Source organism: Maylandia zebra, linkage group LG2 (genome assembly GCF_041146795.1).
Source record: "Maylandia zebra isolate NMK-2024a linkage group LG2, Mzebra_GT3a, whole genome shotgun sequence".
Classification (NCBI taxonomy): Eukaryota; Metazoa; Chordata; class Actinopteri; order Cichliformes; family Cichlidae; genus Maylandia; species Maylandia zebra.
This window is the reverse complement of record NC_135168.1, coordinates 42598091-42613729: the sequence shown is the minus strand read 5'-3', so window position 1 is coordinate 42613729 and position 15639 is coordinate 42598091. Positions and strand designations below refer to the sequence as shown.

General features: G+C 38.5%; 1 protein-coding gene across 1 annotated transcript in view; it reads left to right on the top strand.

Moving 5' to 3' along the window:
* pcdh11 (protocadherin 11) overlaps window positions 1-15639 on the top strand; it is a 157893-nt gene that overhangs the window by 66638 nt on the left and 75616 nt on the right. The window contains exon 5 of the mRNA XM_004545516.5: window positions 14658-14693. Within this exon, the coding sequence (XP_004545573.1) occupies window positions 14658-14693 (36 nt within the window). The remainder of the gene's footprint in view (window positions 1-14657; window positions 14694-15639) is intronic.

Below are 15639 nucleotides of genomic sequence, written 5' to 3'. Positions count from 1 at the left end.
ACAACCATTGTTTGACTCTTTGTGCACTGTGTCCTAGTTACATGCTCACATCCTACCACACTGGACCTATCTCTGGTTATTCACATGGCTACTTCCCTTAAAGGAAAATATTTTCCAGTACAAAAGTTTCTGTTTAACCCAGACTTTCTGATCAGTTAACCTAAAGCACAGCACTTGTCACCTTCAAATGAGTTTCTGAGGTGCTAACAGTAAGTTGTGAACTTTATATAGAAAACACCATGGAGACATGGTCTGACGCTGCTTTTAATTTAGCCTCTAATGTATTGTGTTATTTTTGTGCCACTATTCTGAGCGCACGTAAAAGAAAATTGAGCGCACGTAAAAAAAAATTGCAGGTGCAAGTGTTGCATTTTGAGGAGAAATTTATTTTGAGCGAAGAAAAGCTGAATTTGAGTGAACAAAATTCATTGCTGCGTGCAAAAAATGTATTTCAGTGTTTGCTATTATCCACACACACACAATAGCAGCCCCTGTCGCTCAGTTTTTGCATTTGCGCTCACTCGCAATGTGTTGCTTGCGCTCTCAACATTTCTGCCCGTGCGCGCTCAACTCTTTCTGTACACCGTTATATTTGTGCCACAAAACCAGCCAATCACAGATTTGGATGCAAAAAAAATCTGATTGGCTGTTCTGGTCTCCATGTATGTATCTGTATATATATATATATATATATATACACACACACACACACACATATATCACACGAAAAAGGTCAAGCCGGTCATTAACATTGGGCCATAAATTTTCATCAACATCACAGTGGATGTCTTCGTTGTTCAGGCACCGTGGGAAAAATCTCCTGGCATGACGAATCCAGGCTTGACATTGCTCAGCAGTTATATCACCACAAGCTTCACACATGGCTTGAAGAAGGGAGACATGCTCATGGGGATTGCGATCATACACCTTCCACCTCCATGTAGAGAAGAATTCCTCAGTTGGGTTGAGGATAGGGGAATATAGTGGAAGATAGAGGGTCATGAAGCGAGAATGTGTTTGAAACCATTCCTGAACCAGCTGTGCATGGTGGAAGCTGACATTGTCCCACACAACAACATAGACGATGTCTTCTCCCTGACAGGCCTGCTCCAGTTCATTTAAAAAAAACTATCAGGTGTTCAGTGTTGTATGACCCTAGAACTGGTCTACAGCCACAACCACACCATCTTCAGATATAGCTGCACCCATTGAGATGTTTCCCCCATGTTTTCCAGGGACTGGGATGGTAGCCCTTTGTCCAATAAGGTTACGTCCTCTGCGTCTAGTTTTTGCCAGATTGAAACCGGCCTCATCAACAAAAATATACTTGTGATGATTCACAGCAGCGTCCAGCTCCATCACCCTCTAAAATGATAATTTAGTTAGTTTTTTTTACAACTAATAGTTGTCAGTACTGTTTCAGTAATTGCATGCCAGTTTAGTGTTGTACCTGAATATATTCTGAACGCAGTTGTTTCACCCGGACATTGTTCCTCTCAAAAGGAACCAAGTAAATTTGTTTCATGGAAACCTGGTGCTTCTTCAAAAGCCGGGCAATCGTTGGAAGGCTAATTGATGGCACATTGGCAAAGGTGTCATTGCTGTTCTCAATAGCCTGTTTGATTTCAGACAGCCATGTGTCATTCCTTGCCCTGACCATTTCCACCACAGCCAACTCCTGCTGGTCAGTCAAAACACGTGGGCGACCACCACCAGGTTGTCTCCTGTTAATTCTGAGGACAATCATATACTGTCAATATTGAAGTATTACAAATTACATTACTGTAAACTGACAATTACATGTTGTTCATCTATACAATAGAGTACTATATTTTAGAAGTGAAGTTGCTGTAGCAGACATACCGGTTTTCTTGGCGAAAAGTTCTGATGATAGAGCTGACAGTTGACCTTTGTAAATTAGGCTGTACCAACCTGGCAGCCTCAGCCATGGTAAGGCCTCTGTTAACCTCATGGTCAACAATGATGGCCCGGACTTCATTAGAGATGATGATGCGTTGTCTTCTGCCTACATTTCTCTGAAGACCATCTCTCTGTCGAGGAGCACCACCACCTCTTTCTCTTTGTCTGTGCCCACCTCTCTGTCGAGGAGCACCACCACCTCTTCGATGAAGGTTTCCTCTCCCTACGAGTCTATCCTGCTCCATATTTGAACAGTGCGAAGTCTCAAACACAGTTCTACTTATATGGTAACTAATTGTGATCATCAGAGGGAAACAATTAGCAATTAGTATTTCTAGATTGAAAGCTCTTGCAGCAATGTGTAACTTACAAATGACCAGACAACAATCAGTCAAGTTGAAAATCCATGGACATAATGAATGATTCACTGATTAAACATTAAGATCAGTCGAATTAAATGACAGACAAATGTATTAAACTGAATAATAAAAGATGCAAATCAAAAATTTTATAGTGATAACATTATGAAAGGCAGTAACTGTGAACGAAACATTTATTTAGATGGAACACTTATTTTGTGTAGTGAAAAGGATATTTTCACTACTTTTTGAAAATATGCTGAAATGTTTGAAAAAGGTGCACTTTTGATGATCTGTTGTGATATAAGTCCTAAGAGTTTTGAAAATGTACCAATTGCTTATGAAAACTGCGCCAAACCAATAAAAAAAACAGTAATGGAAAAAAATATACTTACTGTAACAATACCCAGAACTTACCTTTTAAGTTTTACGGTTACTGGACTATTATAACTACAGTCTTTTGGTTATATTAAACCTATATGAGCTGTTTGTTTTTAAAAAAAGAACAACACTTTTCACCACTGAGTAATGAAAACACACCTGTTACCAATGCGGAAAAAAACTATTCTGGAATATAGAAAGACAATCAGAATCAATTTCTTGGAGATGAACCCACACTGTTGGTTATAAACACAGATATAAGCCAATTTTAGCTGCACAAAAACGTCATCCTCATGCTAAATTTGATCGCTTAAGATATAAATTGATTTGTGTGTAGGGAACAGATTACATATAACTGGAATAGAAAAAGAAGACGTATTTCTGAAATGAGACATGTCAACATTTCAGCGAGAGGGCCATTATTCTCACAGAGATTAATAAAGTATTATCACTTCTTGTTGTGGGGTTTTCACTGAAATTTATAACAAGGCCACTGTCATCTAATGTTTCACGAGCTTCTATGTCTGATCCTTACGCCTGTTGTAATATGTGAAGAATGACATTGAATGTCAATTCAATAACATTGATAACATTATAGCTACCATTTGGCAAATGGCAGTGTGTTTAAGACAGAAGCATCTACCACTTTTAGGAGATCAGTACCATAGATTTAGTGACAATGATTAATCAGTATCATAACTGTGTTTCATGTTCGTCAGAGAATGACAGTGGTTCAGGCTCTTTTCTCCACACTCGAGCTTGTGATTCACTACGTATTTGCACATCACAGTCTTTGGATAATGCTTCCATAAGTGTCAATGAGGAAAACTGTCAAATGTTTCAGTAGGAGAGCGATCAAATTGGTGAACAACTCATATTACAACAGGATCTTGATAAACTAAGGTATGACACATTAGTGGGTCTTTCCATTCTCTTTTTTTCGTGTTTCCTCCTTGGCAGTGCACTTTATTAGATAAACCTCACTGTTAATGCTGCTCAAGCTCTTGTGACTCACTATGGAGGCAGACATGCAGACAGGGCTGAACAGTTCAATTATTAGCCATTGAAACATGTAGCGTCTGCTCTTATGTCACCAACATTTACAGTATATTTAACTTAATTCCTGTCAAATTCTGCATCAGTTTTTAAATTGGTATAAAAACCACTGGACAAAACTCCGAACTGGATATCACTGTAGAATAGGGTTGCCAACTCCCTGAAAAATAAATAAGGGACACCTCGTGGCCAGGGCCGGGCGACCCAGTTGTCTTCACCCTTCCCAGTGTGGTGAATTTTCTAGCTCTTTTTTTGTGTGTGAAATTATTTTTTTAACCATTTGACTTGAAGTTGATTTAAGTACATGCATATTCTATTCTTTGTGATATGAACACATGGGAAACAAATGATCATTTAGCCATTTATTTTTAGCTCAAAATGACAACATTAACACATAAAACAGGTCTCTTTCTTAAACAGAAGCCTGTCATGCTTAACTTTTGAGAATATAAGTAAATCTTTCTTTAAAAGAACTCTGTCCTGCTTAACTTAAAATAATAGAAAACAATAGAAAGAAAAATATTCTTGTAACAGTGCACATTTAGTGCATTTAGTACAATTGGCTTCAGTTGAGGTATTATTTCAGCTTTTCTAATGCTAATCAGCTGCTCCTGTTTGTAAACCCGCTTGTTCCCATGATTACGCATCATAACTCATCATCATTATTCATCTATGTATTACTTTTATGTATTAGTCATCAATTTGTTGTAATCATCCATCCTTGCAGTTGTTTATTACACAAAATAAATTATATTATCACACTTCTGGCCACATAGCGCTGATATTCATTGCACATGCCCATATTAACTTTTTCCAGCCAGGTGTTTTCCTTTTCCCATTCTTCCCTTTCTCTGAGGGGAACAAACATTGCTGCTCTAGTGCTGGGCTCACACTGTGCGATTTTTGGCCCATTTTGAGCCGATTTTTGAGTGATCGGACCGATTTTGGCCTTCATCGTGCGTCGTGTAGTATACGTGGGGTAACGAGAAGTGATTAACACCTCACGACCAGCTCCCGATCATCAATCGCTCGTGAGGGTGTCACCACAGGCGCTCACACTGCTCACGCGCAAACGTAAACGTTGGTGAAAAAGACGTTGCAGCACGGCTGTGCAGCGTGTGATCTGGACACAAGCGATGGAGGCACAACTTGTAGAACTTTGGAAAGCTCATCCGAGCCTTTTCGATGTGGCATCACAAAATTATCACGACCACAACAACCGTGAAAATAGTTGGATTTACACTGCTGCTCAATCACAGCTGCCTGATCAATGTTTTTCATTAGCAATTTAGCAAAGTTGATGGTGGTGGTGTGTCTGTGTGAGTGAAAGACAGAGAGAGCGAGCGACAGATTTTCTGTTATAACCTTCATGTTATGGAGGCACAGTGTGAGCACTCAGGTCGCATCAGAGCATCGGGCGGTATAGTGTGAGAGTACATCGTGACATACGAACTTCTAACCCCTGCGAGTCAATCGTGCAGTTTGAGCAGGAGCTGAATAACGTGACTGAAAAAATCGCACAGTGTCTGCCCAGCTTTAGGTGTACTGTCATCCGAGACTTGCACCGCAGAGTCGGCGTTTGTTCCCCTGTTGGCCATGCTTCTTGTTGTGGTCATCTGTTGTCTTCCGGTATTTTCTCCGCAAGCGACCTTTCCTCGACCAATGAGATGAGCGGTAATCTGAATTGTCATACTCGAATTGTCATAAGTGTGCTGTCAGCTCATTGGTCACAAAGCAGGAGAGGGGCTGGGAATTATGTTTTCAAACAAAGTGTTAATTCCATAAACATTTATAGACTACTTTTGATTCTCACTGTATTACGGGACAAAGTGCGTCCCTTATTAGCTCAATACGGGACGTGTACTTTTGTTTCGAAATACGGGACGATTCCGTATTTTAAGGGACGGTTGGCAACCCTACTGTAGAACCTTTAGCAGACATGGTGAATAAAACCGAGTTTCTAAAAAGTGGGCAAATTTTGACAATTCTTTAGACCATGACAACCTTAAAATCCTGCCACTGGCGAGTAAAAGAAAATGGCTCTCAATACATATAACATGAGTTTTTTCCGCAACAATATTACAGTTAATAGCACACTAGGGTCGTATGACTAGTGTTGCTAAAACACTTAACTTTTTTTTCCCTGTCTGTCCTTTCATATTGTGTTTTAGCCAGCAGCAAAATCTTCATTTTCTTGTAGCAAATAATATTGTAATAATGCAGAGACTGCGAGGCGGATATAAAGCCCTGGATGTTATTATGCATTAGTAAGATTGTTATCATCCATTGTGACAGCACCAGCTGACATGCTATCACCAAACAGGGGGAAAACTAAGTGTAGACAAGGTGGAAATCAGCAAGGGGCACGAGTATCTTCTCTCACTTACACACTATCTCAGTCAGTGTGGCTGTGTGGAATATATATATATATATATATATATATATATATATATATATATATATATATATATATATATATAATTCAATCAGGGCAAACAAACTAGGCAGTGCTTGTTCTGTCCCTCTACAAGTCAATCCACAACACTGCCATTAACCAGTGTAAAAATATCTAGGGCCTGACTTCAAGTGTTGGTGGTACTGTAAGAAAGAGCAAGGTATGTCTTCTGTGCTATAACTACTTGATATTGGAAGGAACCAAATTGAAGATTGAGTGAAAACAGAAAAACAGTGTTTGGTTGGTACTTTCATCATATTATTGCTTCCATAAATATATCTAACATTACTGCTTACCATTCTGTCTTATTCTGTTTTTTTAAGAAGGAAGTTTTTTTGCAAGAAAATGTGTCATTGTCTCAAGATGGTTCCAGGAAATTGCTTTACTTTACTCCAGTGGTCTGTACAGTCCCCAGATCACAACCCAATAAAACACTTTTATGGTGAGGTGAAGTGGGATGTTCATAGCATCTGTAACAATGAAAAACTGCAAAAACTTTGCAGTAAAGTCACAATAGATCGAAATCCTAATGTAACATCTTTAGCAACTTATTGAATCATACTTTAAAAAAAGGGGGCATCTCTGGAGGTCAAAAGATGACCCTATTACTTAGGTGTACTTAGAATTGTCAATGGAAGTATTTACAATAGTAGTAAAGGACTCGACTTCAGTTAGAGACCTCAGGCTGAAATATTCGTTCCGTTCCTTGACTTCTTAGCATAGACACCATGACATCCTAAATTTGCATAGCAGTAAAGATCAATGTAGCTCTTGGAGGCTGCGGTGACACTTATTCAAAACAGCTCCTCTTTTTTCCCTAGTGTAGTCTGGAGCAAAAGGAGGTGAGAAGGCATTGAGTGATGTGGGTAAAGAAAGCCAGACACTTCCTCAACTGTAGTCAACCTCAAAGAGCATTTTGTCATGTATCTTCACTTGGTAAAGTACCTGCAACCCTCTTCACATCACTACTGAATCAAGGTGTGCTTCACATGGTTTGATGCTGTTTGATGCCAGTTGAAATATGGAAAAAGTAATGGCAAAGTAAGAATGTTTTATTTCTTTTTCTCTAAAACTGGCATAGCATTTTTTTTTTGCCTTTTAAGCACATGAATGATTTTTGGTAAGTGGTAATTATTAAGTTAGATGTCACTGCATTATGAAGGATGTCCTTCAAGCTGTACCTGATTTCAAGGGACAGCTTGACAAAGCTCACTTTGAATTTGGTTGAAAGCATGTCTAATTGAATTTTGATACGTAATTAAATCAAGCAATAAATCAGCGCAGATCCCACTGCAACCGACAATTCAACACTCCTGAGCACCACAAGCTAATTATGATGAAGTTATTATCTCAGCCAAAGGGAGTTCTCTGAATGGCTCCTTCTGCATCATGTAGAATCTTTTCAACTAGAATGTACTCAACCTTGAGAAAAGGGCATCTTTCATAATGGCTCCAAAAGATCCTATAAATTTTACTTGCTCTCTTGGTAATGTATCCATGTCGCAAAATTGTCCCACTTAAAGCTTGATGATTTCTTAGAGCAGTCACAGCAGTGGAATGTTTTTGACTCACTTGTGCACATTCACACATTAATACACCAAGTTAGAAATGATCCGATGTACGCGAGCGATTGCGGCTGGTAGTAATTTCTGTCAATAATCCCTTGATGTGTAGGAAGTGGCTATATCGATTTAACATGGATTTAGAGCATCATCCTCATCATCTGTTTCCCGCCCTCATATGGTTAATCAATTATATCCCCTGAGATTTAAGTATGCTTTAGATGCCATGCACCGCGCATGTAATCTCATGACATAAGGTATTAAATGAAGTCTAATTATAACTTTGCAGCTATGTGTCATGCCGCACTCTTTTAATACCTTCCCTAAGAAGACAAATTGGTGTGTGCTGGATTTTGATTTAGTGAAAAATAAAATCTTAGGACCATCACATGATCCTGGTAAATAAAATGGGTTTTAATCACCAATCGGCTTGACTCTACACTACCTTTGACACGAGCCCAAAGACGTGAAAAAAGGACAAAATTCTTCAATTCCCAAGACAACCATACTAGTTCTAGCTCATATGGTTTTCATAAATGAATCCTCTGCCACAATTACTGGAGTAGCCTCCTTCTGCATAATTTGATGAGCAAAGAGAACATTGATGAACTTTTTTAATTATTATGCCGCTTGGGATTCTGACACAAACGCCACAGAAAGGGAGGGGGTCCACCAGCATAGCTGCCAAGGAGCTTTTCCCCCTCCTTTCTCTCTTTTCCTCTTCCCACATCACCTTTTTTTTAATTCACCCAATTTGTTGGCCCAAATGAAACAGCAAAAGGTTAGAGTGTGGAGTAATTAACAGCAGCTAGCTTAATGAAATCAGGAGGGGCTGGTACACTGGGAGGATCAATACTTCGCTAAGAGTGAAGCAAGAAGGGGGATTGTCCAGGGGAAACACACACATATACAGACCACTTAATAATAATAAGCTAATTAAAAGGCAACATGGTGTCCACTTGTAAATCAAAACTGGTTCGAACATACGGTGACATTATTGCTGTTTAGTAATTGTGTTAAAGAAATGTTGCTCCTTATGCACACTCAAGAAGTTTACAGGATTTACACCGCTCTCTGTGGTTTGCTGAGAGGGTTTCCCTTTAATGAATGTCAATAAGTACATCAATACACTTTGGACAACTGAACACCAGTGCAGAGGGAAATGGTTATTCTATTTATCTAAGGCTACACTTAAGTATATTGAAGACTTTATTAGCCTCTTTCGATGAGGAGGTGTTTTGTTTTGCAACCGTTTTATTATGCTGTCTAAGGCATGCTGTGTTTGCCAGATATATAAGAGATGTAAACTTGAACTCTGCTCACTTTGTCTTGACTGAGACATCCATGTCTCTCGAGTCTGCGTGCATTAGCAGATGGCATGCACATCCAAGTTTTCCGTGGTGAATAGTTATGTGTGCATATGTATGCATGTGTCTCATTGTTTTGAGGCTACCTGACAGTTGACAATTTGCTCCTTTTGATAAATTCGGACACATCCATCTCTTCCTCTGGGAAAGCAGCTGATAGCGGGCCATGTGCTTTTCTCCCACCGTCTCCAAAGAGCTCAAGTAATAGACCACGGCACGTTTTTTTCAAATACTCCAATCTTGTCAAAGTGCTGCCTGACCATTGTTTTCACAGACTTCATGCAGTAAGACTAACTGAATTGCAGAAGACCCGAGTTTCACCAAGGAACCCTAAGTTGCAGTCAAAACAAATGCGAAATATACAAGTTAAGAGACCGTGGCCAACTAGAAAGGTTCTCGTCTCTCTGGCTTGCTCTGTGCTTCTCCCTACCTTCAAAAGTATTTACACTATGAAATAAACTGTTATGTGGGAGGCTGTAAAGATGGGAGCAGCAGATCTCATTAGTGTTAAACTATTAGGAGCATGAGGACCCCAGGGATGAGGGGTTTTAAGGCTTTCACTGTAGCTTGAAGTTATCACATCATATGCTCTTTAAAAATGTTTTCACAAACTGCAGTGAGGAAGTTATTTTTTCTTTTACTTTGAAGTTATTGCTAATGGAACTTACTCAGCAAAGCTTATTATTGTGATACTTATATCTTAATTGCTAACATATTAGAGCGGTCATAATTGAGCATGGACCTTTGTGCCATGATGTTAACAGAGATCAAGAAAAAGTCACAAAAATGATGGAATAACAGGAGTCAGTGATTTGATTGCCATTGTGTTAATGGATGCCTGTGGAAATTACTGGATTATAAATGTGTTACATGTTTGTGATATGTGGTAATTTAACTATTTTTGGCTCCCAGCTGTGTTTCTGTGGTTTTAAAGTGCACTTGAATGTGTTTAGAGCTTGATGAAGTTAAAATTGGACCCCATTGTGGCTACTAAATGTCATTAGAGTGTGGTGTAATTTAATATCAGTTTGTTGTCCTTCTCTGGTGACATATGTTTACAAATAAGTCTCTGTTTGTAATGTCCTTTGGACTACAAATGTATCTGTAAGTAAAATACAAGTCTGGGGTGTTCTGAACACCTAAAAATTTTATTGAAGTTAAAAAAAGATAGATGCACCTTTCAAGAGTTCAAAATTGAAGCCAAGTGTTTTACACCTGCATTCTTTCCTCTGGCCGGTAGTGGACAGCTCAACAAAACAAAAGTTTGATTGATTGTGCAGTCTTTGAAAAAATAAGGTTACTGTTCTCCTGTTAGATGATCTCAGTAACCAGTTCCTAAATGAGTTTGTGATCTATGGTTTATGGTCTTAGGTGTTAATTTTAAATCTTATTTTGGACAACATGATCTTGTAAATCATGTTCCCCTTTAGTGTCAAAAAGACAGCATAGCATTGGAGTACCTTATGATTGTCAATAGCTACCCAGGGGCAACCTCCATAGCTGAAAGACAATGCAATTGGAAAAAAAAAATAGTTCCTGTAGGCACCGCTTGAAGCTCACTCCAAACTGGAGTCAACACCCCCCCACCTTTAGCAGCATCGCAAAATTTCTATTTTTCAGACATTCAACTAATAAAGCCCAGTCAGCATGGGAGCAATTGTAGGTATTGACTTATCAGTTCAAACACTTGATTTAATTAGTTTTGTAGATCAATTAGTTGTACTTGGGTTTAGTTTTAATATGCTATCTTATCTCTGCACATAAAACACGATCTCTGTAAGGCCTTTCATGTTATCTCATTAGAAAATGTAAGGCAACCATTCTTTAGACTGATCACTTTGCACCTTTGTCTCATGCAAAGAGTCCAATAAATATGTTAAAATAACAGGAATAATGAGGTGAAACCTGACAGTGAAGAACACGTGCGGTAATCAGAATATGTTTAGAAAAAATGATCATCGTGATCATGAACCACTACGGTTGAACAGGCATACACACGTTGATTTAGTTACTCATACAAACGTGGTAATGGATTTATTCAATGGATAAGTGGGCCCAGTGAGACTCTGCATGGGGTCCAGAATTTGTACTTCGCCACAGGCCAAGTATTATAAGTTGGAACAGGAATAAATTTTGATTACCTTGGACTCATTTTTTATACTCAATATGCAAATGTATATGTACTTAGGGAGACTTCAATACTGGCCCATATATAAGCGTAAGATGAAGGAAAATAGCCTTTTTAATATCCCTAATATACACATAGTGTTCATGTTGCGCTTGTCTTGCATACTGCGTGCACAGTTTCCACTGTAGATGGAATATTAGCTACCCTCCTGTAACCTACGCTCAGCTGGAATGCACTCATTTCTGTGACTTTTGATTTGTTTTTTCTCGGTTTCTCTACCACTGTAGCAGCTTGGCATGCCAGAGCTCAGACCATTGCTTGTGAAGAAGGTTTGTCATAGGACTTCAACCTGCCTTCAGTTCATACTGGAACTCAGTCAGTAACTCAGTCCTCTAGTCGGTTCACTATCAAGTCTCATTACTAGCAAATATTTTGCAAAACATGCCCTCCAAAGCAACAATATGTCCTATATGTCCCTTTTATTCCTATGTACAGTGTACCCACAGTGTCTCAAAATTAGGATACATTTGGATACAGAAACAGAGCACAATAAGGTCTGGTGTTTTTAATCAATTATTTATCCAATATTTTAATGATCAGAGTGCCTGGGGTGATCAAAGGCGAGGTTTGAGCTCCACTGCCTTTGCTCGCTAAGACATCCCTCTGTACTTTGATGTGGTTCACCAACAAATGCACTTATCTTAAGCATAACTCTCTCCCAGGCTTGCATATGAGTGCTTTGAAACTGCTAGTTTGAGAGGCGTAAATCCAGAGAGAGGGTCACTGACCAATCCATACTGAGGAGAGAAAAAAAGAGAAAACTCATACATTTATGGTCTCTGACAGTCAGATGTACAACTACTGCTTTGAATGTCATCTAAATATGAAACAACCACAGGTCACTTTCTCAGGTCCCTTATGTGCATTATCATATATTTAATTGGTTGGCAAGGTCTCTAACTTGAAGTATGTGTCACAAGATGTTGAATAAAACATTACTTGAAGAAGAAACAACTGCCCGGTGGCAGCCCTAAGTAAAATTCTGCTTTAAATGACCAGTCATTAGATGCAAATGAGTAAATCTTCAGACAGACTTGACTGGTGTTGTTAGTCTCAAATGTGCAGACAAAATACATAAATAATAAAATAAACATGTACTTCTCATTTGCGTAAACAGTAAAGGTACATTTAAAGAAAGACACCGATATATGCCTTTATAATATTTTTGTATTCCTTATAATCTGATTATGAGTGCTTAGTAGATATTTAGGGCATAATGTGATGATGAAATGATAAGTGGAGTGTTAATTCTAATTACAAGCTTATGTAATCTACTTTGATATGAGTGACATTGTCTCCATATGTAGAAGAGATTGTTAAGAGTGCATCTACAGTTGCAGTTCTTGAACAGGATACTTTTGAAATTGATGTGCTGCTGATTTCATAGTAATTACAGTGATTCATATGCCAAGCAAGTATCGTGACTGTGTTAGAAAGATCTTAATCATATTTTTGCCTTGCAGAAAATTTAGATATGGAGAAAAAAAACATAGAAATAAAAGAAATGGAAGGTGGCTTTGAAATCTGCCCCATTTGCAATAATACCTAAGACGACACAATGTAAAAATCCTCGCAGCCAGCAGGATTTATGAGCGAAAACAAAACGAAGGGACATTTCCCATCCTTCTTTTCCACTAAGCAATTGGCATTGATAACATACCTCCTAATTCATTTGTTTAAATCTATTGCCACAAGGTGCCAGCAGCAGCATTATAGTGCAATTGTAGTGAAACAGCAATACATCCAGTGACACAGCATAAGTCAAGTGTAAGCACAAAAGTAAGGCCTAGGCAAGGTTTTACATTTAAAATTTTCTCAGTTGAGTCATTTGTTTACTAATGGGTTACACACTACCAGTTGTTAGTACCTGCTCCTTGTAGGCCTTCTTACACTGGTTGTACTGGATGGTCTGTTTTTGATTCGAGTTGTGAAGCTTGTCGTTTCTGTTTTTCTCGAGAAAAGTATTCTTTTGTATTGTGCTCAGAGGTCTGACTTCTTGTAGCCAAACCACTTCAATAGTATTGAAGTGGCTTCTTTTCTAGGTACTAAATTGTCATCAGAGGCCATCATGTTGTGTTACTTTCAGGCATGTTTAGGTTTGTGTCACTGTTGTCCATGCTGGGGAATATATGATCAGTAATATTGCAAATGAACTTTCATAAACAGTTTATGCAACATAAGGTTGTTGCTGCCTACAAAAGATTTTTTAAAAGCCATCATTTTCTGTATGCACATCATACTCTAAAGCCAATATTAACATATGTTAACTCCATATATTTAGACTCCAGCTTTTGAGGGAAACACTGCTAAATGATATGCTTATCAGCTAACTGCTAGCTTTGCTTGTCTGCCTTTTAGTGTTGGCTTTATCAGAGCTTTTGTGCTATAAATGCAACAGTAGGGTGTTCTGGGCACAGTGGATGATGATGAGAGGTGAGATGGAGCCAAACCGTAAATGTATGTGCTGTAAAACTATAACAATGAGTTGAAAGATACTAAAACCCTTTATGGATTCTTATTTTTTTCTTTTTAATTTAACTGGCCACCACAAAGAACCATTTTGTTTTTAGTGAATATCTTGGGGCGTACTCCTCTATCGCTCAGTCAGTAACAGCATCCCTTGGCGAATAATTATGGAGGGATAATCTGTTGACATGAACTTGTTTCCTGTTCATTGTTTTACCGTTCCACCCCAGTAGTCCTCTCAGCTTCTCCCCTGTCTAAGTGGCACTTCACTGCCACATTTCTTCTATTTTCTTTGCAAATAAAGTCACGTATTCAGATTATTATACACAGTACAAAGAAAACAAAATTGGTGATTAAAAATTAAATACTCTTATCTCTCTGTGAGTTATCTAAGTCCCCAGAGAGAGGATGCTATTTTGCAGGCTTGCGGGTGTCTTTTGTTCCCAATTTAGAAGCTTGTCACTGTTTATTGTTAATTTTTGACGCTTCATTTGATATTCTGTTCACTTTCCTCCCTGACATGTGGAGAAAACATCTTTATCAAAGTATCAGATGTAGGGCTTCTGTTGTCAGGATGTCAGGTTTGCCCTATTCTTTACTTTTCTGGGGAGCGGGTGTGTACTCTGCAGCCTGGTTTGCTGGCGAGCCAACTGGGCACGGAAGTGCACTGCACAAAGTTTGTATCCGAGCAAGAAATCAATATGTATCCTTATTCTCAATTCCTACTTCAAAAAACTCTCAAATCTACGTGGTTCTCGATTGTGAACTCTGATTGACTCTAAGAACACCGGAAAGTTCCCCGTGCACTTTCCTTTGCTGAGTTCAAATATCAATTTCAATTGTAAATTCTCTATAGAGTTACAGTCAGACAGCGATGTAAAAATCTGTCATCTTTCCTTGCAGGAGGCCTGTCAATTGGGGAAGATCACCTCTGTGAATGTGAGTGCTTACCATTTTTTCTGCTCTCTCTTGCATGTTCACATCTATCAGCATGAATGTTGCCTGATAAAGCACTTGTTTGGACTGCTATTATATTTTACAGCAAACAAATTAACACTGTCAGCTAATGTTAATACTTGGGTGAACATTACAGATGTCAAGAACTGTTGTCTTTTTCAACACAATAATTATTTACTCTGTGCAATTAGAGTCAAACACATCTCACTAACGAATGTTTGACGCTCACTGTCAGATGCACATTCCTCCACAATATTATTTTTTAACTGCACAGGTGTGCCATTATATTAACACTGTATGGTTTAAATATGGTTACATGCAATTGAGCGCTAGTTTCAGACTTTAAATGCTTTTTGTCTGGAGTGTAACACATTTTTTGTTTTGCTTAAAAAACATGTCGTTCCTCACTAAAAATAGCAAATAATAAACAGCTCTGCTTATGCCGTTGGTTGAATCTTAAACAAAAAGCACAGATGAAAGTCCATTGCTGGATTTGATTCTAAAAATTCTGGAAATAGCTAACAGAAATGGCAAATCTTCTTATTGTGATGGCCTTTTCCGTTTGTTATAATCATATTCTAGTATAAATACGACTAACGCGAGTTAGAGCTATAAAGCCCTCCTGGCCACATGGTAACGTGTGACCAAACGACCAATAACTTGTGTCCATAATAAGACATGTGAATGAGATAATTAAATAGTATTCACGAGTTAATAAGACATGGGAATTAGATATTAAATCGTGGCCACAACTTCATTATAAAGTGTCCATGACTTTGAATATGAGATAAACAAGATCAGAAAGCTGCAAGGTGTCTGATCTTTTAATTGTTGCCTGAAGCGCATAGAGCTTTGTTCACGTCTGGGCTCAACCATCAAGTCAGATGCTTGTAATTTTTGCCCTCTCAAGATCTATACGTGTATAAAA